Genomic DNA, 25,344 nt, shown 5'->3' with positions numbered 1-25,344 from the left:
AAATATTACGCGTTTGGGTCTACTGCCTGTTCCTGTCGTGACAGTTTTGGTCCGACTGCGAGCTCTCTTGTTGCAATGGTTGAGTTAGTTGTTTCATTTTCTGATGTCACTATACACATTTGAGTGATTGTGGAATGCTTTTGGACATGCTGAATTTTGATCATCCGGGATAATATCATATTTATAAGCTTTGGGGGTCTAGTAGTACAGAGACAGATTATATAAAACATCTACTAAATATAAAATAAAATCCATTTTGTTAGCTAAAAATCTTTATATGAATTGGTTGATTTCTCAGAGTCATTTCCGTTTCATTTTCACTTCCCGGAGCAAAAATGCTGCAGCTGTTTTTATATATATACTGAATATGGTGTAAGTCTAGCCATGTACAACACATCATGTAAACGCACGAGACGTCAAAATTTAGCCCGGTACAAACAAGCATGGTACCTCGGTAAATATAATAAGAGACTTCAATTAAATTATCCCTTATGTAATGTCAGAAGTTAATTGTCAATAAAATAAAGGGAGAGTAGCAAATTGAAAAGACTGAAAGTGCGCGATGCCGCACCTTCCTCATGCAGATGTCAAGCTTAAGTGTCTGTTGTCTTTCTTATTCTGGAAGTAAACAAGGCTCAAGAAAAAGGGCTCGACGGCCTGCCTTTCTTTGCGAGTACTCTGTTTTCATCCATGTTTGTGCCTCAATTCTTTAAAAGTAACCAATCAACCCTACTGAACACGAGATGATCACGGTGCTTTTATCTGGATGTGTCTGTTCTGGTTGTTCTAGAATGAACAAGGCCCAAGGAAAAGGGCTCAGCGGCCTGCTTTTGTCTCCGATTGCTCTGTTTCGACCCATGTTTGAATGGCGACTTGATGACAGTAACCTAACGAACATCAACGCAAGGACAAAACAGGAGATAGTCAATGACCTTTATCTGGGCGTGTCTGTTTTCTTTGGTCTTCTGATTGAACTTGGCTCTAGAAAGAAGGAACAGCTCCCTGCTTTTTCTGCAATTGCTCTGTTTGCCCCCATCTGTGTGCGCCGATTGTATGACAGTAACCAATCAATACTGATAGATTCTAAAACTAAGGAAGATCCATGCTATGACAAAGCAGAGGATAATCACTGTGCTATATTTGGTCATTTTCTTTTTTGTTCTGGATGGAACAAGGCCAAGGGAACGGAGCACAGTGGCCGGCTTTTACCCGCAATTGCTTTGTTTCGACCCATGATTGTGTGCCGATTCCATGACAGTGATCACTCAACTCGACTGAGTGATTCTGAAACTAAGGAACATCCATACAAGGACAAATAGGGAGATTCCCACTGAGCTTGATCTGGTATGTTTATTGTCTTTGTTAGTCTGCGTTGATCAGGGCACAAAAAAGGCCAGGCAGCCTGCTTTTCTCTCTATCATCTCTGTTTCAAACAATGTTTTTGCGCTGATTCCATGACAGTAACCAATCAACACTACTTAGAAATTCTAAAACTTACAAACAATGTTGTGAGGACTCAACAGGAGATGATCACTCCACATTTTCTAGGCATTCCTTTGGTCTCTGGTTGCAGGCTATGGCTTTCTGCTATACTCTATTTCGACCCAAGTTGGTGCATTGATTCTATGACGGACCAAATGACACTACTTATGGTATCTAAAACAAAAAAACAAAAAAATCAATTTAAGGACAAAGCAGGAACTGAGCTTTATCTGGCCATGTATATTATTGCTTTTTTGTTCTGGATTGAACCAGGCACAATGAAGAGGGCATTTCAGCCAGCTTTTCTGTACGATTGCTCTATTGCGACTCGTGCTTGTGCGCCGATGTTATGGCCGTAAGCAATCAACCTACTGATTCCAAAACAGAGAGGCATCCATGCAAGGACAAAGCAGGAGATTATTTTAGAGTTTTACATGCGCGGAGGGGCAGCACGGCGGCGCAGTGGTTAGCGCTTGTGCGGCACAGTTCATGTCATGGGAACCTGTCGTGGGTTCGAATCCAGCTCCAGACTTCCTGTGCGGAGTTTGTATGTTCTCCCCGTGCTTGCGTGGGTTTCCTCCGGGCACTCCGGTTTCCTCCCACGTTCCAAAAACATGCATTTCGGGTGAATTGGCCGGTCCAAATTGTCCCTAGGTGTGAATGAGCGAATGAGTTGTCTGTCCCTGTGTGCCCTGCGATTGGCTGGCAACCAGTTCAGGGTGTCCCCTGCCCACTGCCCGGAGATGGCTGGGATGGGCTCCAGCCCCCCCGCGACCCTAATGAGGATGACAACGTCCGGAATTGGAGGACTTTTTTTTTTTGCCATCACGGAGTCTTGGCTTTCCCGACGCCGCATTACATCACCGGCTCGAACGAGACGAAGACTCCGGTAAAAACAGGGGTTGGAGACTACGCGCTACAATAATAGCGGAACCATTGACACACACTGCTCACTCGATATGGAGTTTCTAGCTCTGTACCGGGAGAGTTAACTGTGGTCTTTGTTTGCTGTATACTTTCCACCGCTAACAGTTTCACCGGATGCTAACGTTAGGATAGCGCTAAATCTCCTGCCCGCTGCTAAACAGCAGCTTGCACACCCCAACGGAGCTTTATCGTCGACGGTGACTTTAATCGGGCATGTTTATGGACTGTGGACTGAGCAATTCGGAAAAACGCTGGACTATGTGTAATGTAAGATCAAACATTCGGTTGTGTCCGGCAACTGTTTGGACCACGCTCCGTCTCCCGTCCATGCTGCCCCACTTGACCGATCTCTGAGCACGCTTCTTTCGCAAGGGCTTCCCACTCCGCCTGCCCAGCGAGCACCAGATTGCTGTCTTTTTCCTCTCGCCCTGACTTCCCTGATCCCTTAATAAAGTATTGTGTGAAACGTTACGCATTTGGGTCCCCTGCTTGTACCGGTCATGACACTATTGGCTCAAAAGGCACACTGTTTTATATGCACTTCTAAAATAACAACTTATCATGTTATTACTATCTTGTTACCAAGTTATTAGCAGGTAAAATATGGGAAGATTCAGTCAACCAGTAGAAAAATCCTTTTACTAGAAAATCCCAATCATCCAGCACTGGTGAGCTATTTTAAGAACAGGTTTGCAGGCACCTCATCTGTTCTTAGGGGGCACCACGTTGGAGACCCCTGGGATAGAGTCTTAAACTGAAGTACTTCCATGCAAGGATAAAGCAGGAGGTGATCACTGAGCGTTAACTGGGCGTGATTGTGGTCTTTGTTGTTCTGGATTAAACAAGGCCCCCCAAAAAAGGGCAAGGCAGCCTGCTTTTTCCATGATTGGTCTGTTTTGACCGATGTTTATGCTTTGATTGTATGACAGTAATCAATCAACACTGACAAATTCTAAAGCTAAAGAGCATCCGTGCAAGGACAAAGCAGGAGATGATCACTGAGTTTTATCTGGGCGTCAAGCATTTTGTTAGACATTCTTTCCATGTGAAGGATTTCTACAATCCTCCATCCCCATGCCAGCCGATCCGAAACTCGGAGCAACGTGCTTTTGAGGCAGCCAGGACGAGCGTGAAATTAATTGTTTCACTTGGTCTCCGGTCAGTGCTACTCTTTTGACGGAACAATTTGTCGCCTGTCACACCAGGGAGCCCATGAAAGGAGGAGGGCAGAACCATTATTTGCTATTTCTGAACGCATCCTGTGATCCAGGTGCAGTTTACGCCCTGGTTTGGGCTCACGGTGCAACCGCCCAATTCTTTCGAAATTGCGATGTTTAGCTTTGGTGGCCTTCCCAGACAGAAAATGTCAGAAAAGCTAATTAACCTCAACCAGGTGACGCCTTTGGGTCTCTATTATCTTGGTATGTGGCCCCCTCCTTTCAGCGGCTGCACTCTTCCATCACCCCATCATTTTTCCCTTCTAAATGATGAAATTGTAATTAGAAAAGTGGCTTTAGGGCTAAAGCGTATGAAAAAATGTCTGCTGAATGATGTTGGCTGTTCTGCACACAGAAATGTGTATTTATTAATCAACAACAGTGGTGGACAAACTACTGCCAGTGGGCCACATGCGGCCTGGCAGTATTTCTCCTCTGGCCTACTAAAGGAAAATGTTCAAGGTATAATAACAATATATGATAGTAAATAAAGTACTAGGTATAAAAAGTGTATTTTGGTGCTATCTTAGTCCCCATTGTCCCTATGTGGGTCTACAACAAAAATGCTTCGACAGAAATACTGTACTACTAAAATACTAACAAATTACTACAAAACTAAATACGGTATCTCATTTAGTTCTTCAAAACAGGAACTTCATTTATTATTTTGCTTTCATTTTGAAAATAAAAAATATAATTGAAATAATAAATAAGTACTACGCCAGTAATACTATAATACAAAAATACTACTACAGACATGTTACAACTGAAACAGACATAAGAAAAATACATCTATGGTAATTATTAAAAATACAAAAGAACAACAACAAAACTACTACTATGGAAATACTAAAATAACTATAGAAAGTCTTAAAAAAATACTACTTTGAAAATACATAATAAATATCACAACCATAATACTATAATACAAAAATACTACTGCAGAAATATAGGGAAATACTACAAAATAAAGCTACAATAATGTGACAAAATAAAAGCAAAAGCAAGCACTAAAGCAATGCTATATAAACTATGGAAATAATAGGAAAATACTACAGAAATACTAGAGAAATATTAAAATAATACTTCTATGAAAATTATTTAAAAATCATACTACAGAAATTATACAAAAATACCACTACAGTAATACCATAGTACAAAATGACTAAACAATATTAGGACATAAATATTAGAAAAGTACAACCAAAAATACAACAGATATACAACAAAACCTCTGCTATGAAAATATGACAAAATACTCCAGAAATAGCACGGAAATAAAACAAAAATACTGCAAAAATACTTCTGCAGAAATTCTACAAATAACTAAAAGAATAAAACTATAGTAATACAACAAAATGCTAGACAAATACTACAACATCTGAATGCAAGAAAATAGGAAGATATTTAAAGACGATTGAACTACAGTAATACTACAAAACAAAATATCAAATTTAGTGCCTAAAACAGTGACCTCATACATTATTTACTTCAATTGCAAGTGTTTGAAATGTGATGAAACTTATCTATTGAGAAATAAATCTAAACAAATATAACATGTCAATTTTGAAAAACAAAAAAACAAAAAACAAAACAAAAAAAAACATGTAAAAATAAAAAAAAAAGGGATCGGTCTCCATCTTCCCATGCCCCCTGACGACCTTTTTTTAGTCCAATGGGCCCGTCACTCTAAATAGTTACCCACCCCTGACCTACACGTTCTGAGTCAGTATCCCGACACTTATTCGCAGGGTTGGGTAGGGTTACTTTAACTTGATTACTTTCAATTACTTTTGGATTACTCCAATACCGAATATGCTAACAAAAGACAAAATAAACTGAATGTGAATAAAATTACTAAATTTTATTCATATTTTCATATTAAAATTACTAAATTTTATTCATATTTTATTAGCATATTCGGTATTGGAGTAATCCAAAAGTAATTGAAAGTAATCAAGTTAAAGTAAGCCTACCCAACCCTGCAAGTTATTTGTCCTTGTGAATCATATGAGAAATAAGGATGCACGATAATAACCAAGCTGATAGTTATCGAACTGATCACATTTATCTGCCCGATACAAAAAACCCACCCAATAAGTAGACACTTGACGCCACATTAGACTTGTTTCAGGCAACAATACTTGGTAAAAATAGTCTTGTTATGTTTTGGGGAGGCAGACACAAGCGGAGACAAACAAGCTGTATGACAAGAGTAAGGTAATTAACAAAAAGCACTCTGCACATGGGAGAAGGGGATAAAAGGAGAAACAAAAACACAGTACAGGAAAAACTCACGACTGGCAAAATTCCAAATTCGATCAACTAGAAAAATAAAAGGTTTGAGGAGCATACAAAGGCAGGAACATCGAAATGGCGAGAAACGACAGGTTATTCCGTAGGCACCCACCCCAAAAACACGGACATAACTTAATGTCCTGCTACATTCTTCCAAGCAGAACAATTTTTCGACTCTTTGCCAATGACTCCTACGGTCTTGTTCTGCTCGTCACCCTGATCTTTTGTCTCTGTCCCTAGAAACCGGGGGGACGCAGCGTATAATATAAACATAATCTCTCATTTAATCCCTCCACCAGTGAAAAATCTCCACAAGGAGCTTTGCACATATTTTGGAAATCGTATACCATGTACTGCCCTGCTTGGATTATATGTGTTCACTCCGGCGATATACCAGTTCAGTCTCTCTTAGCAACTAATAGTTTGTGGGCTAAGCCTGGTCATTGGAATTAACTAGATTTCGTGTCCCTGTCCCAAACGAAGGTGCTGCTTATAGCAAGCATGTAAGAATGGATTTATTTAGTGGAATAATAGGATTCGGTGGGCCGGTAAGCGAGGGAAGTGGTGACACTTCCTGTGTGCTTGGCAAAACGTAAAAGTGGCTGATAAATGTCAAGGCTAAGCTGCTTGGTTTTGTGTATGTATTATACAAAGATGAAGACATATAAATTTTTATTTGCATTCACTGCAGAATAAGCACTTTCTCCAGCTGTAAATGCTGGTAGTTTTGTCCAGATGCCCCCAAAATGTCAAAAGATTAAATGATGAATGTCCTTGAAAAAGTTTTGTGGTTTCTACGGCTAATCCTTAACCTAATTTGTTGGAGATGAATAAAATATATAAAAGTAACATATGATTCACGACCGCCAAATCCATCATACTCATATTTTTAGGGTGTTTCTACGATTAAAATTAGACCCTTTGCGAACCTCCACTTCCTGAGGGTTCTCGGGAGGAATAACCTGGAACAGAAGTTGCTGGTGTCCTTCTACAAAGCCACACTGGAGAGCATTCTGGGATATGGCATTCCTGTGTGTTGTGCTGGAAAAAGATACAGAGATTGTGATAAAATAGTAGAGCCATTAACATTATAAAATACAATTCCCACCCCGGCCACCACCTCTTTGACATGGTGTTCTCTGTTAGGCCCAGACATGGGACCAAGTCACACATGTGCAAGTCTCAAGTAAGTCTCAAGTCTTCACCTTCAAGTCCCAAGTAAGTCCCAAGTATTTTTTTCTTGGGCAAGTCAAGTCACAAGTCAAGTCCCGAGTCTTAGATTGCCAAGTCCAAGTCAAGTCACAAGTCATAAAAACAGCGACTCGAGTCGACTCGAGTCCAAGTCACTAAGTCTCAAGTCCCCATGTCTGGTTAGGCCTATGAGTCCCTCAAAACTAGGGCAAATAGGCTCAGAGACAGCCTCTTCCCCAGGGCCATCACCAACTTTAAACAAACGGACAAAACTGTGGAAACAAAATTTGTGACAATTTTGTTTTTTTTTCTCTTTTTGTTGTTACTACATGAAACTCTGAAAAAAATACTATTGCACGAGACTGTGAAACAAAAATAATTACATTGGGTTTTTTAAATTGCTACTGCTAAAGGTTATTGCCTCTATTTTCTTTTCACTATTGTTACAATGCACTATATAATATATAATATAATAACTTAGACCAGTTTTTCTAAGCACTACTTTGTAATTAGTATAATTTTGCCCATTTATCCGAGAAGTATTTTATCCTTTTTCTCTTCAAAGTCTTTATTACACGTTTCACAACATTTATATAAAATAAAATCAAGAAGATTCTATTCTATTCTATTCTATTCTATTCATTTTTATTCATTCCTATTTATTTCTATTCATTTCTTCATTTCTATTCATTTCTATTCTATAGGCCCAGAACTCAAGCTGTTCAGACAAATGTTACATTTGGCAAATGTATTGTAGGACACTGCACACTAAGTAGGTGTGAAGATACCAAATTTGGGCAGACTTTCTCTGATTACAGAGCCTTTTCTCATCAAATTGATATCTGATTTACAACCGGGATTGATTCTAACCAACTGATCGTAAGTCCGATTGGACATACGTTGAAATCCGTTCCAATGATGCCATCTGTTGCTGAAACGGTATGTAATTACTGATTGTAGTGGTAGATTACTGTCTGCCAAAATTGTCATACGTATTGCTGGGCTACTACATACTGCAATACCAGAAATTGAATTGAGAACCTGATGGAATACATGGGTACCTGTATCTGCTAGTCGTTGTCGTAGGTATGGATGGACGTAGGTGGAAAATGTTGGAAGTTGAATGTTACTTATACAAACAGATGCTTAAGAAAATGTCATTAAGACGTTAATATTAAGAATGCACAATCTTCCCTCCTCACAGAAATACAAGGAGTTCGACAGGACCGTGCGAGTAGAGGAGATCGACGGGCTGCGTCTTGTCAAGAGCCTTGCAGAAAACATGGAGGAGATGTTTCACAAGAAAGCCCAGGCAATGAAGGTATTACATGCCATTGTTATTACTACTATAACTGAAACATCCAAAGTGGTAGATGAGTTGATAAATGTGATCATCACCAACACAAACAAGCCTCAAGAAACATGAATTCACTGTCCAAGATCGGTTGCAGTTAATCAAAATACAGTAGACCCCTGGGTTTTGGCGTTCCTGGCTTACGGTATTCTCACTCTACGATGGTGAATAAGATGTTATTTTGCGACCCCTTGTTATGGCATTTTACCCGCACCATCAACAACAAATTGTTTTGTGTGCCCCAAAACGGTAGAAAATTCAAAATTTGCTGTGTTTTGAGCTTTCTACATTTCTAAGATGCCTGTTTTTATTGGTCAACTTCATTAAAAAAAATTGTCTGCTATTGGTTTGCGTTATGGTTTCATGATGATGCTGATATTCTCTTGGTTGAACTCCCTCCCACAATGCCTTTATGACTTTCTCTCTCTTACCTTAGTTCTCCTGTGCTTTGAAAAGGCTTTGCGAGTTAGTGCAATACAGTACAGTATTTTTGTACTATGGTTCCCACAACTTGATGCTAGAAGAGGGATGTAGAACATGACAACCATGGGAACGAAACTTTTGACATAGAAATATGTAGAGAAGATTCTTACTGTCTTGTTGTATGCTAAATATTTTTTTTACCTGAAATATGCTTTACAAATAAATTAGATTTAAATTACGTGTTATTACTGCCCAACTGAGCCTCTATATATTTTTTCTCACTGTGCCTATCTACTTTTATCTAACTTTTATCAAAGCTGTTCGGGACTCTCAACACATTAGGGAGCAGGGAAGGGTGGAGAGGAATGGAGAGTGATTTTGCGTTATTTTTTTGTGTAGCATAAAATAGAGAATGAAAGAAAATGACTGTTTCAAATACAGTCCAAACGCCAACCCAAACCTTTCAAAAAGGAAAAGTTAATTTGAGCACTTCTAAGGAATCTATGTACTTGCATGCGCAACACATGCAGCTTGACACAGGCTGCAATGATGATTAAAGCGAGAAGATGGCAGCAGCAAATAGAACATTTTCAAATTCTGGAATAACCTTTAAATAAAATACATATTTATTACATATGTAGAACTTACCTGCTATGCTATCATTTTACCAAGGTTCAACATGTATATACAATTCTAATGTTTTTCCCTGGGGGTTAAGAACGCATTAGTTAACTAGCATAGGTTAGTCTCTCCCGCCATATGACAATTTAACCTTGCAACCCCCATTTCAGATAGGACGTATAAGAAGCGCCTGCTCGACCGTTGCCTTCAGTGTCAAAGTTGCCGTGTAAATATTTTTACCTCGTTGTTAAACACTATAAGATGGACCGTATCTCCTCTGAGACTTCAGATTTACTCACTGTCCTTTGAGAGGAACAATTATCAGAATTCTGCATCCAGGAAAATGGCTTGAGAGGAACCATTAGTCTGGCCAGTCCTCTTGTCTGCAGGGCTTGAACGCACTTTCCAGCGGACAACTCACAAAGCGAATCGTAGTACGTTGCTCAACTCCTCGCTCCTTATCATACAGACCAAAGAAAATTACTCATGTCAGGAGCCACATTTATCTCCCGAAGGAAACGGACTCAAAAGAAGGATCGCTTAAAAAAAAGGTTATATAAGTCTGAAAATGTTACCCATGGAAAATTGGAGTGAAGTATTCGCAAAACTAGTATGTCGGGCTAAAATTAACAACGACAGAGATCCCTCAGTTTTCTCTGTTAATTGGAACCAGAAGCACCAGCAAAAAGTGAAAAGTCAACGGTGGCTATGAAGAGGTTTTAGCCTAGCCGTCAGTTCGCTTCTGGAACCTGATAAAAATCCACAGGGCACCCACTGGTGATCACGATTTTGTTGCTCTCTGATGAATTTCATTGGAGTCCGATTTATTTCCTGGATTTTTTTTCAATATAATGAGTTGCTAAAAGCTAGCGGTCGCCATGTTTACCAGAATGTTTACCAAGCCCGCTGTATGACTGACAGCACATCACAGTTGTGCATACAGTCACACCCACCTGACACAGAGCGCCCCCAACTGTCTGTTGTCTAACAGAATACAATGCATGTACAATGATATCAAATAAAATAAAGACACAAATGATTCATTTTAAAATCTGCGAAGGAGTGAATCAGCGATAACCGAAGTGCAAAATAGCTAAGGGTCTCTGTATTTTGATAATCGGTGAATCGGTCGATTTTTGGGGATTATTGGAATAATCAGATTTTAACACAAACTATTTTAAAGTCCTCTTCTATTCTATTATTGCCATTTTGGATAGTGCACACAACAAAATAATGTACAATGTACACCTGCATGTTAGATCCTTTCGTTATGAAGTGCCAAAAAAAGAGGCTCCATCAGAGAACAATGCCAATCGTTGGTCAGATGTGTGCAAATAGTTTATTGTTTCCTTGTATTATTTAATGATTATTTTTGTGTGTTCTGGGCCTAAATAAAAAGTTACAAACAAACAGAACAAAAAAAAACCCTCTGAACTAGGGGTTGTTTGCATGTTTACTTGTTTTCTTGACTGGTTTTGCAGGCAACTTTTTATCTTATCACATTGTACATTGAATATTTTTATACAGCATTTTGAGTGTCTGCAGTGTGCCACGATAAATAAATTTAGATTTAGATCAAGATGACCTCCTGCATATAACGGCGGTCTCAGAGCGCCCTATGCCAGACCAAAGTAGTACAAATCAGTCGCCAGATTAAGAGGAATTTTAATGTGTTCTCCTATTTGCATTGAATTAATATGCTGAAACCACGAATACCTGATAAAATGTGTTGCTAACACTGTTAATAAATGATTTTAATCTATCCATCCATCATCTCCACTGCTTATCCTCAGTAGGGTCGCGGGGGTGCTGGAGCCCATCCCAGCCATCTCCGGGCAGGGGACACCCTGAACTGGTTGCCAGCCAATCGCAGGGCACACAGGGACACACAATTCGCTTGTTCATTCACACCAAGGGACAATTTGGACCGGCCAATTAACCTGGCATGCATGTTTTTGGAATGTGGGAGGAAACCGGAGTGCCCGGAGGAAAACCACGCAAGCACGGGGAGAACATGCAAACTCCGCACAGGAGGTTTGATCTCATGACCTCAGAACTGTGCCGCCCACGCACTAACCACTGTGCCGCCGTGCTGCCCTGATTTTAATTTATTCTATCAATCGGTTGCTGCCGCCCTATAGGTATAAAAATGTCACCCTTGGTCATACAGTTTTTCAATTATTTATGTATTAGTAATTAGAAAGGCAGGCCACCAGGCCATTTTCTTTGGGTCTTGTTCAATCCAGAACAACCAAGACAACAGACACTCAAGCTTGATTTACACATGTGGGAGTGCGGCGTTTCGCATTTACACTCTCACTGATTCGCTGCTTTTATTTTTATTAACATAGTTTAAAGTCTATTAAGATGTCATTTGGATGACCCATTAATAAGGAATTTCCCAGGTTTCATTCTGTCAGAAACCGAACAGATGGTGGACCCAGACGCGTAACATTTTCACACAAGCTTTATTTTACGGGAACGGGGTAGTCATGTGCGGGAACACAAACACCAGCGATTCGGCGATCGCTGGGCAGAAGAGATAGAAACGGGACAGGACAGATGGGATCGATAACAGATACAGGATACAGGAGCAAGATACCGGACAGGGCTGGACAGACGGGATCGATACTGGATACACAAGCAAGATACCGGACAGGACGGGACAGACGGAATCGATACCGGATACTGGTTACACGAGCAGGATACCGTACAGGACAAGACAGATGGGATCGATACTGGATACTAGATACACAAGCAAGATACCGGACAGGATGGGACACGCGGGATCAATACCGGATACTGGATACACGAGCAAGATACCGGACTGAGCAGGACGGACAGAATCGATAACGGATACTGGAGCAAGATACCGGACAGGACGAGACAGACAGGATCGATACCGGATACTGGAGACTGGAGCAAGGTACCGGACAGGACGAGACAGGCGGGATCAATACCGGATACTGGATACACAAGCAGGATACCGGAGTCAAAATACAAGTCTTGCAAATGTAGAGGTTCGTTGACGGACTGACAAGGAGTTAATGAGAGCACTGAGTTTAAATAGGAGGGAAGCCAATCAGGCAACAAGCAGCAGCTGGCGTCAAATGGGAGGGCCCAAGTGAGGGCAATGGGCAACCGTGACACATTCTTACAAATCTTCTCCTCTGAACCCCCCATTTCACCTCCAGTACTACTGATGAGAAATTGTGGTCGCCTCCAGCATTAAAGTAGCTCATCCCTGACCTAGATGGACAGAGAATCGGCTCCTTTAAAAGCACTATCATGATTATACTTTATTCCTGCCCATCACCAAATTATTAGTGAGAAACCCACAATGGAAGTCAACGGCAAGTCCTCTCTCATCAGCTCACTTTCCATCCAATTTCCTTCTGCCTATATTAGTCTAATCTGACTTCAGAATTTTTCTCTCTTTTGTCTGGTGTCTCTGCCTTTCCCATCTATGTTGTCCCCGTTTTTTCTGTGAATCGTATGCGGCTCTCCAGAAATTCAATTTCCGTACGGGCGCTCAGCCCTCTCCGTCACAGTGGTTTTTATCTTGCAGTCTCTGTGTCGATTCATGCTCTTTATCATTCGCTGCCACCTGCTGAGAGGAGAGAGTTGCACCCGTAAACATGTGTTTTTTTCAAAACAAAATGGATCATGGTGTACCAATGTCATCTAGTGACATGTGGTAAAGACTTAGATTGAAAGAAAGGTTTAGAACTACAAGGGACATGTAAAACTCTTTTTTATTTTTATCTATTATTCAAGTCACAAAAAAGTAACACTCAGGATCTTATGAACTTATTGTATCCTCAGACTTAATGTATTTGATTTTATACATGTAGGGCATTTTGGTTGCAGGAACTTGACAATAGAACAGTCTGGAATTTTGTGTGTCGACTAAAAGTCAAAGACAAAAAAACATTCAATAATTATTTTGTGGTGTTAATGATTTTGATATGTAAACGTGGTGAATAATAGGATGTCAAGATACTGGATAATGTCAAAAATTATGTTAAGATGGCTAGTTTAATGTTTAGTGGACGCACAAATTAAGGAGTGAAGACATCTTTGGACATGCAAAAAGAACAATGGAGCGAGCCAGAACTTCAGATAAGAAATGGCATCTTGTTATAAGGGCCCTCTCCTGAGCCCTTTCTTTTTATTAAATCTTCTATATTACAAAAGCAGATCGGAAATTGAGCAAAAGGTTTTAAGTATTATTCTTGTATATTATCAGATTTTTATGATAACTCCTAAAATAAAACAAAGAAGAATGAGTAACATTTTTGAAAGAAAATATATATAATTACAATACATCCTTACTGGACTTTTTGCATTGCTGGTGTTGTTTGGATTGGGTTAACCGGACAAGATTTAAGTCTGTGCGGATCCATTTTCCTTGCCTCAACCCTGATTAAACAGGGGTCATGTCTCATGCACATTGTATGACTGTGCACACGGTAAATGATGCAAAGATAGTTACAGTGGCTTGCGAAACTATTTGGCCCCCTTGAACTTTGTGATCTTTTGCCACATTTCAGAGTTCAAACATAAAGATATAAAACTGTAATTTCTTGTGAAGTATCAACAATAAGTGGGACACAATCATGGAACACACTTTATTGGATATTTTAAACTTTTTAAATAAATAAAAAACGAAAAATTGGGGGTGCAAAATTATTCAGCCCCTTTACTTTCAGTGCAGCAAACTCTGTCCAGAAGTTCAGTGAGGATCTCTGAATGATTCAATGTTGATCTAAATGACTAACTATGATAAATGGAATCCACCTGTGTGTAACCAAGTCTCTGTATAAATGCACCTGCCATGTGACAGTCTCAGAGGTCTGTTTAAAGCTCAGAGAGCATCATAAAGAACGAGGAACACACCAAGCAGGTCTGTGATACTGTTGTGGAGAGGTTTAAAGCTGGATTTGGATACAAAAAGATTTCACAAGCTTTAAACATCCCAAGGAGCACTGTGGAAGCAATAATATTGCAATGTAAGGAGTATTAGACCATGGCAAATCTACCAAGATCGGGCCGTCCCCCTAAACTTTCAGCTCATACAAGGAGAAAACTGATCAAAGATGCAACCAAGCGGCCCATGATCACTCTGGATGAACTGCAGAGGTCTACAGCTGAGGTGGGATAATCTGTCAATAGGACAACAATCGGTTGTATACTGCACAAATCTGGCCATTATGGAAGAGTGGCAAGAAAGAAGCCATTTGCTAAAGATATCCATAAAAAGCGTCATTTAAAGTTTGTCACAGGCCAACTGGGAGACACCCCAAACATGTGGAAGAAGATGCTCTGGTCAGATGAGACTTTTAGGCAATAATGCAAGAGGTTATGTTTGGCGTAAAACCAGCACAGCTCATCACCCTCAACACACCATCCCCACAGTCAAACATGGTGGTGGCGGCATCATCGTTTGGGCCTGCATTTCTTCAGCAGGAACAGGGAAGATGGTTAAAATTGATGGGAAGATGGATGAAGCCAAATACAGGGCCATTCTGAAAGAAAACCTGATGGAGTCCGCAAAGACCTGAGACTGGGACCGAGATTTGTCTTCCAACAAGACAATGATCCAAAACATAAAGCAAAAGCTACAATGGAATGGTTCACCAAAAACATATCAAGGTGTTAGAATGGCCAAGTCATTGTCCAGACCTCAATCCAGTTGAGAATATGTGGAAAGAACTGAAAACTGCTGTTCACAAACGCTTTCCATCCAACCTCACTGAGCTCGAGAAGTTTTGCAAGGAGGAATGGGCAAAAATATCAGTTTATAGATGTGCAAAACTGATAGAGACCTACCCCAAGCGACTTGCAGCTGTAATCTCAGCAAAAGGTGGCACTACAAAGTATTAACTCAACGGGGCTGAATAATTTTGCACATCCACTTTCCCGTTTTTTTTTTGTTAAAAAAAGTTTAAAATATCCAATAAAGTGTGTTCCACTTCATGATTGTGTCTCACTTATTGTTGATTCTTCACAAGAAATTACAGTTTTATATCTTTAAGTTTGAAGTCTGAAATATGGCAAAAGGTCACAGAGTTCAAGGGGGCCAAATAGTTTCGCAAGCCACTGAATACCCAACCTATGTGTTGTAACACCTGTCGTTGGGAGTCATTAGGTCACCAAACCCCAAATTCTCCAACTAATGCTGAGCGCCGGGCAGGGAGGCAATGGGTACATTGTAAGTCTTGGCCGAGGCCCGAACAAGGAACCTCCTGGTCTCGGGGCGGGTGCCCTACCACAGGGCCACAGATCTGGTTTATGAGGCTTACACATGTAATTTCATATAATTTAATCATTCACCTTTGGGCCAAAACAGAATGAATTTGCCCGACATTTTGCGCTCATTTGGTGTCTTTCACTCAGCGACAGCCTCTGATTAACAATTATCATGAAAGGATTTTGATTGTTTTCACTTTTGCAATTCAAATTACTGTTTCCGCCATTAACTTGATTGCCTCATTGTTATTTAAGTCTCGGATGTTCCTCCACTTAGAGAAAAAAATAGAAGCGCAACCTAGCCCTGATTTGGTTCTAACTAATTATTCTTCAGATTCATCACCAAAATGATAAAATTTGCCAGGATTTTACATTGAGGACATTTTTATCACTCTTATCTTACTATGACCCATTTGAGGATGAAATAGTTATGGGAAGCGCCATGTTTTTTTTTTGAAAGACTATGACAATATTCTGACTCGAAATATGTCTGATAAGAAAAAAATTTAACGTGTACATTTGTTTTTATTTTTCTTGTTTGCAATGCAGAATGCTTCTAACGCCAGGATAATTCTAGTTTGACAATCAAACACTTGCAAAAAAGATCTCTTAATGCCACGGTTGGGCTGTTTTGACTATATTTGTTCTCTATTTTGACTATTAAACATTTGGAATAACGATTGCTTTTAATGCAAGTGTAGGAGCAAACATGTATGTTGGCCATTGTTATTCTTGTTTTATTAATGGGGTGGCACACTTAATTTCGAGGTGTATAAAGGTAGCGAGTCTTTTGTTGTCGGACTGGTACATGACCCGGAAGGGCAACGGGTTTTGACTCGATCACTACGCTAACACTGGCTAATTGTTGTTCCTTTCGCTCATGTGTTTTTTGTAATCTGATTATTTTAGGGGCCTAAGAAGAATACAGATTTTTTTATCTTAGTTAACCGGAAAACCATTCTAAGCGACGTTACTATAGATTAATTGCACAATAAATCATCTGTAGGTAGACAAGTGGGTAGCAACGAGTTACATTTACTCCAGTACATTTACTTGAGTAAGTATTAGGACATTTTGTACTTTTAAATCACGATACTTTTTACTTTTATATTTTTGAAGCAGAAAAATACTCTTACTCCGCTACATTGGGGGCCATTGAATCTGTACTTTCTTACTTAAGTTGCATTCACGTAAGTAGGCGTCTGTCTCAGTGGCGTACAGTGCATTAGTGTTGTGTCATTTGCGAACGAACCAACTTAACTAGCATGGTCAAGTAAGTCACATTTTTTTGTTTGGCCCATAATCACAAAATGTTTCAAAGGACTGCACAGGTTACAATTATTCTATGCAATCATTTTTATGTTAGTAAGAGAACCTTATAGTCACATCTAAGTGGACTGGGAGCCAGTGCAAGTTAGCTAATAATAGGAGTGATATGGTCAAACTTTCTTGTCTGAGTTAAATGTCCCACTCCCAGCTGCAAACTTTTATGTTAGACATCGGGAGACCCGAAAGCAATACATTATAGTAATCCAACCGAGAAGTAAAAAAATCCATGAATTCTAATCCGAGCATCTGATTGAGACAGCATCAGGTGAATCTTCACAATATTACAGAAGTGGAAGAAAGCTATTCTGGTAATATTTTTCAGTATAGTTGTTGTTGCACTGAATAGTCAATATTTTTAATCAACATTTTTAATTAACATCTTGTGTGTTTTCATAGATTCTGAGTTGCTTGAAGTCTTCATTAAGTTGCTTAGTCTAAAAAAAATATTCAACGTTTGAATGAGTTACACAACACAGTGACATGTTGTGGGAGTGTGAAAAAAGTACATGCTGCTATAAACTTAGTAGAATAATACATTTTTTCAAAATTATTAATTTGGTTTTGTGCATAATGTTCCATTATTGTTAATATACCTTTTAAGGGGACATCCAAAAACCTGTCTTTTTTCGTTTTTTCCATTCCCCCCAGCTTTTTTTTTTTTTTTTTTCCACTTTTTTCACACAGACACACCCAATTGATACGAGTTAATGAGCTAGCTTGTTGTCTGCCTGCGGAGCCTTTAAAAAAAGAACTTGGGCTTTAAATGTGCTACTTGAGCTTAATTTATTTCTTTGATTTATAATATTATTATTTTATTGTTTATTAAAGTACTTGAATCTACCCTAATTACGTGAATCTATTTTACATTAAATATGATTTATTGTTGATTGGATGGACTTTTGGTGATTTGATGATCTGAATGAATAATTGTTTAAAAAAAAACAATAAACAGGATGATGCTACAGTTACTCATTACTTTATTTTTTTATTCAAGTACTTATTTGGATGAGTACTCTTTACTTCTTCTTAATTTATATAAATCTGAAGTAACAGTACCTTTACTTCAGTAAAATTATGGGCTACTTAACCCACCTCTGTAAGCAACTCAAGGTATTTCAGGAAACAACTAGTGTGCATGCCGGCAAACGGATAACTCAGTAGTTCAGTACTGGACAGAAATTCTTTAACAGCCAGGGTTGTGCTATTTTGTCCATTATGGGGTGCTTGTTTCTGTTCTTTGATCACCACACCCTTAAGGGTTGAATTTATTTTTGCATACCTGTCAACCTCCACGGCTCAATGCCCTTAGAACAGGTTGTATTTTCCCTTACAAAATACACAATAATCTTACACCATATTTTTTTTTCAAACGTGTTTATTTATGCAGTTTAACATGTTATATTGTACATGTGTTTCGTCATATCATATATATTGTTGATTAATATTTTGTTGTGAGATACTGAGTAGCTCGACATGAATAGGGTTTATTATAAAAAAGTTCAAAAATTAAGTAGCTTGGACGTTCACTGTAGAAGGAAGAAATACATGCAAATATAATGAAGTAGAATAATAAATTTTCTTATTCAAATTATTAAATTATTTTCTGCATCAAACTAGTGTTGGTAATACCGTAAATTCCGGACTATAGAGCGCACCTGATTATAAGCCGCACCCACCACATTTTAAGAGGAAAACTGATTTTGTACTTACACAAGCCGCACTTGTATATAAGCCGCATGCGCCCACATTAAAAATGCAGCACAAACACAATATTAACCCAAACCCCGACTTTGAGTCCCGCGATTGAAACTGAATGTCCTTCATTAAAGAACACAGTCCAAAATTCACACCCGCCAAAATGAACGGAAAATGATACCGGTACTTAAGGTTTGATGCAGACCTGCAGAGTCCGGGTCCCGTTGAAAGTAATCCAAGGAAAAAAGTGTATATTTCCAAAGGTAAGTGTGGGAAAAATATATATCCACTATTGTCCGCCGCGTCCACAAACACGTCTCACGTTTACTCCACTTCCCGCCAGCCCCCGTTGTTTTCGCCCCTTTTTTTTGATTCACCCGTGCAAAACACATCAGAATAAGCCTCTAAAATAAATATGTTACAAAAATATACATTTGCAAATACATATTATACATGGTTACACATATTTACAAAAAAAAGGTACACCGAGAGAGTTTTAAAGCTTTAAAAATAAAAATATAACTTTCATCCCAAACGGTGCCTGTGACAGGTAGCAACATGCTAGCAACAAGCTCGCAACACAGTAAACGGGTCTGTTAAAAAAACATACCGCACTTGTAAAAATCACGGTAAACCGTCCTCATCTTCCTCCTTAGAACTGAAGGCATCGAAGCTGTCTTCCTCAGTGTCGGAAAGAAACTTTGTCATATAGACTTCGTCCCACGCTCCCATCCACTCCTGATTCTGTGCCCTCCTCTCCGTCACGCAGCAGACCGGCTTTTCGGAACCCGTTGGTGATGGTGGATTTTTTGATGCTGCCCCACGCTGTCAGGATCCACTGGCAGACTTGCGAAAAAGTTGCCTTTCGCATGCTGCCAGTTTTAGTGAAAGATTTCTCGCCGCTAGTCAAGCCAAGAAGTTGCAGTCTTCCTCGGCGCATATATTCCACAGGTCTAAATCTCACCTTTTGTACTCGAGCGCCGCTGGCGGCCATTAGAAAAATTACATAAATTGGCCGCATCACTGAATAAGCCGCAGAGTTGAACGTTTGGAAAAAAAGTAGCGGCTTATAATCCGCAATTTACGGTATACTGATTAAAGGAATAACCACAAACCTGTCTTTGTTCATTTTCTTCTTTTATACTTCCTTTTTTCTTAACTTCTTTACACAACAATAATGATTCCTAATACAATTCATCAAAGCAAGTGAGCAATTTGAGAGCCGGCTCTCTTTAATGAGTTGAGCCGAAAAAGTTGGTTCTCTAAAAAGAGACGGACTTCCTTTCACTACATAGCTACCACATGAAATCTGAGGCGGCGGATGCATGCGCACAGAAGGATCAAACCGCTCGCTTCGTTTGCAACGGAAAAAAAACATATAGAGATTGAGGCTACCGCGGCGAACTCGTTTGACTTGATTGATTTGCCGTTTTGTCATAGTCTGTGTGTACCGGATGGTACCAATAATTGACAAATTTGCGTTTTTCCGTACAGTTTTTCTTGTACTTCGTACTTATCTTAAAATGCATAATAAATGTACTTTGTACGTCAAAAACGTACAGGTTGACAGGTGTGTTTTTGTAACCCAGGAGTTTCAAATAAAAAAGGACTCTCTTTAGAAAACAACCCTCTGTTGGCCACCAATGACTTTAAATTTGCATTCAGGTGGACAATTGCTAACTCATATATCTGTACAGACACAGAAAGACACGCCTCGGAACTAGAATACATGCATGCATCATTTACGGTGAATTATATTCGTACTGTCCCCCTAAAATTATACTTGTAAATGACTATGACAAATCATGTTCTGAATTTAGCATATGTCTAAAAAGAAATAAAAGGTATTATTTAGATTATTTTATAATTTTACTTCTAATGCTAGAGTAGTTTTAGTTTATCTATTGAACACCTTCAAAAAATATTTTTTATAATGCCAGGGTTGGGCTAATTTGACTATTACAAGCGCTTGTTGTGATTCCTTGAAAACCACACCCTTTAGGGTTGATTTGCTCTTTGTAACTCTGGAAAATTTTACAAAAATAAAGGTATAGGGGAGGACCGTTAATACTCTCGGACAAGACACGGGTGGATTTAACGTTGCGTCCAGGTGGAAAGTAGCTAATTCTTACATTCGTACAGTTGCAGTTAAGAAAAACATGCCTCCAAACTGAAATATGGCTTTGTGTAATTTCATGTGAACTTTCTTTGTAATGGGTCTAAAGAGTCAAGCCAGGCAGTTAGCTTGTTTTCGTAAACAGCTTTTTTTTACACATAATGAATATAATTCTCTGTATGATGCCAGTGATTATAATGCTGCATTCAGGTGGAAAATTGCCAGCTTACTTCCGTGTAGTCAAAGAAAGACACACCTTGGACCCGGATTACGGTCTGTTTCATTTCACGTGAATTTTGTTTGTATTGGCTAAAAAATTCCCCTGATTTATTTTGACATATAATTGATAAAAGGGGGGATATAACACTGCGTTCAACTGGAAAATTGTTTGTGCAGTCAACACTACAAATGATACCCCTCAGAACTGGAATTTGGCTCCATATCATTTCAAGTGAATATTGTCCGACTGATGTAGTGTGCATGCTTAAATTGAGTTTTTGTACATTATTACATAGTTTTTATTGGAGTTGAGAATGTGTTGTATATTGTGACCCAATGTAAAATCTATTGCAACCTCACTATCCTGCAAGGGGGATTGCCACTTGTGTGGCCACTTCTAAAGGTTTCCTTTTTACCACATGCTGAGGCTTTTGAATTTTCCTTGCCCGCATGACAATTCAAGATCAGGGAATGGTGTAATTCTGGGCCGTGCGGTCCCTTGAGACATTTTGTGAGTAAGGGATATACATATAAATGTCACTTGACTTGACATGTGTGCCTTTTTTCAGCTCCTCTTGCTATACTGGAGAGATTTGTACTGAGAGAGATGGGCACTGCCAGGTGGTACTTGCCCAAGACACACTATAGGAAGTGGTGCCCTTGGGACCCTGGTGGTAAAGGAATCCGTGAACCATAAACCAAATTTTTAGGAGGTCAATTGTCAGGACCCAGAAAGGAATCTCGGACTCAAATGCGTACGTTTGGAAGGAATCTTTATTGATTAGTTAAGGGAGCTTGCTTAGGAAGCCGCTGTGCGTCGATCGCTCGTAGCGTTGGGGCGGGGCGTCAGTTCCGTGACAGGTAAGAGGAATCAAACTTCGCAGGCAGGTCGATGATCAAGGCAGGAGAGAAAGTCGTAGCGAGGAGCGGAAAACAGGTCGAAACCGAAAGCAAGAATCAAAACAGAGTAGTCTTTAGTACTTGACGATCTGGCATGAACACACAGGAACTCAGAGGTACGCTCGGACAAACTGGTCTGGGCGCTGACCGCTTAAGAACAGTACGGCAGCCAATCAGGGAGCGCGCTCCAGCGCGCCACACAACTGCCGCAGGTGTCTTCACTTTAGCAATCGTGACACAATTGTCTGGTGACTTTTGTAAAAAATAAAATGATTCAGTAGTCAAAGCACATTAAACATCCCCACTCCACAAAATTCTCAAGGACTTTTTTACATTTGTTCCTACGAGCCTAAATTGGTCCCCCATTTTCTCCCTTCTTGCAAACGGGTCTATTTTAAAAATGACGAGTTATTGTGGAAAATCATCAACTCATACTTCTGTAGTCACAGAAAGACACCCCCAAGAGCTCGAATACTGCTCTTTATCATTTTACGTGACTTTTATTTGTACAGGCCGAAGAAATTAAGGTTTAATGTCAAGCCATGTAGTATTTTATTTTGACATATTTAATAGATAAACTCTATACTTGACCGTATTTGTCCTGGGTCTAGTGTATATGTTAAAATGTTAAAATACTGGAGGGGTTTGTGAGGTCCAATTTTTTGGAATTTAAATTGTCTGGCGAGTAATTATTAATAATTCTAGGCGAAGGAAGACTTCAGTAAGACAAAGCACATTAATAATCTCTACTTGACAACACAGTGCAGCCAAGACTACTTTATTCAAATATTACCCTGCGGGTTATGATAAAAAAATAAAATAAAAACAAGTCATGGCAAATGTTGTAGTAATTGGAATTTTTAGTTCTTGGCAGAAAAAAAATCGTTTGGATTAGTTTGTGCTTTTATTCTTTTTTCTCTGCCTAATGCCATGCGAAGAGCGACTGCCACAAGTAAAATAATATCTGCAGGTGAGGAATGCTTGAAGAGAGTGTGCCATTAACGGGGAGAAACACTGCAAATATTTGAATTCAATAGAAGCGTGGTCGGTGGTCACTTCAAAGAGTGTTCAAATGTTTGATTTTGACTGTTCAACACACAAAATCACACAGACTTCTGAATATTAGATGCATTTGTTACAGACACTAGGGCAAGTACTACAAATCTTTCATTTTTTTCTTGCTCGCTACTTCTCACTTTGTTTTTTGTGGCCTCAGTGCATCACGGGTGGAATCATTTTCCTAATCCCATATTGCTGCGAGTGAAGATAGGTATGAGGCACATTTTAGGAGGCATGCCGTCAAGGCCTACTTAAAATGAATTACATGGTTGTGGCAGCGATCAACTATCCATGGTCAACCATTGCTGAGGGCAGGAGAGGGCCTTGCCCCTTTGTTTCAGTTAGGGCCGCTGAAAGGTGCCATTGTGGGCCACCTAAAATGAACTGCCCCCGCTCAGCCACGATCATTTATCCCTGATCATTTATAGCTTCAAGCATTACTTTTTCCTCGTCTATTCACCAAAAGGTAAGCTACTCTCGTGTGGCAATATTTTAAGAATTTTTATTTTTCTTTCACCCGTTGTTATGGAGAAACTGTATTCTGTAATCATTCGCCACTTCGCGCTGCATATTTTTGGCCTCAGTGTATCATGTATCCCTGATTTTGAATTGCCACGAACGCTGTCTAGTAGAAGGCACTTAAGACGCATCCTGTTCAGTATATTCGACAGAAAGTAGTGCTTATTTGATTATTTACATACAAGTAGTACTTTTATATATCCATTATCTGCACCGCTTATCCTCAGTAGGGTCGCGGGGATGCTGGAGCCCATCCCAGCCATCTCTGGGCAGTGGGCAGGGGACACCCTGAACTGGTTGCCAGCCAGTGGCAGGGCACACAGGGACATACAATTCGCTTGCTCATTCACACCTAGGGACAATTTTGACCCGCCAATTAACCTGAAAAGCATGTTTTTGGAATGTGGGAGGAAATCGGAGTGCCCGGAGGAAACCCACGCAAGCACGGAGAGAACATGTAAACCCTGCACAGGAAGTTTGGTAGCTGGATTTGAACCCATGACCTCAGAACTTTGCCCCACACGCGCTAACCACCGCCTCTCCGTGCTGCCCCACTTGCTATATAATATTTTGTTATTTGAATGGGGGTTCCAGGAGTTTGGGCCTATACCATAGTTTTTCATTTTCTGCTTTTGGCAATTTCACTTTGCGATCCCCTCCTCAGAATGAATTGATATCATACTGTCTACTGTAATTGGATTTTACCTATGTTTTCGGATTTTGTCTAAATATAGCGTGCGGTTCAAAAGAAAGTTATTGGTTTCCAGAAGCACTATTTTCTGCTGTACATTTATGGTACATCCCTAATAAATATCTCTAGCCACAGATGCAGAATGATTTGCAGAAATATTCAATAGCCTGCTATGATTTATTGCAGGTGATATCCAGCACACAAATGCAAACATGGCACAGGTGGAAACTGCCAATTGCAATACTGTGGCTTTACTGGTGAAGTAATTTGAATGTAAATGAAATGAAAGTGCATCACTGCCGCTCAGCCAGCTGTCAAGTAGAAAACCCCGATTGCTCGAAGTACACATTAGCACTGACGGCAGCATAAAGGGGATAAGTATAAAACCACTCTAAGCGTCTAATGAGTTTGTTTTGATGCCGGCCATCGACATATCACCACAAAGCATTTGAGAAAACAGCCTCTTTTCACACAATGGCTGACGGTTACAGAGAACCATTAGTATCGATCTTGCACTAACACTTGTAAAAAATGTGTATGGTGACTTTATAAACATCGTTAAAGTCTCGTTTAATAGCATTTTTAGGACATTTACACACAAACATATGTATGATGCCCAGCCCATTAAAAAAAAAGGTATACAATTTTAACCCCTTAACAATCCTATAAAATACGCCTAAAATCCCAATCCAATATGTACCCAAAGTAAATTGAAAGCTATTTTTGAACCGTTTGGAGAATGTGGACGGTTTTGATCTCTTTTGACAGGTACCGCTTTGGAGTTTTGTCCCAAACGGAAATAATTACTGCAAGTGATATTAACAATGAATAATCTAAGTTGGAACACAAAGACATAGAAGATTCCATATTCTTTCAGAAGAATGTAGCATGGGCATCTCAGCTACTTTTCTAGTAAAATAAAGATAAATATAAATATAAGACATAAAAAAAAAATATAAAAATCAAAAAAAAAAAAATTGGGGGGAAAATATTTCTTAAAACAACTCTTTGAAAAAGAACAATAGTATCGTTTAAAAAGAAAATAATAAAG

General features: G+C 39.5%; 1 protein-coding gene across 3 annotated transcripts in view; it reads left to right on the top strand.

Annotated features, from left to right (window-relative positions):
• cacna2d3a (calcium voltage-gated channel auxiliary subunit alpha2delta 3a) overlaps nucleotides 1-25,344 on the top strand; it is a 184,842-nt gene that overhangs the window by 29,998 nt on the left and 129,500 nt on the right. For all 3 annotated transcript variants that reach the window (XM_088332905.1, XM_088332903.1, XM_088332904.1), the window contains exon 3: nucleotides 8,320-8,436. In XM_088332905.1, the coding sequence (XP_088189031.1) occupies nucleotides 8,320-8,436 (117 nt within the window). The remainder of the gene's footprint in view (nucleotides 1-8,319; nucleotides 8,437-25,344) is intronic.

This window comes from Urocampus carinirostris, chromosome 3 (genome assembly GCF_059441175.1).
Source record: "Urocampus carinirostris isolate Australia breed hairy pipefish chromosome 3, RoL_Ucar_1.0, whole genome shotgun sequence".
Taxonomy (NCBI): domain Eukaryota; kingdom Metazoa; phylum Chordata; class Actinopteri; order Syngnathiformes; family Syngnathidae; genus Urocampus; species Urocampus carinirostris.
Note: the sequence above shows the minus strand (reverse complement) of the source record. Positions and strands in the feature narration are given on the sequence as shown.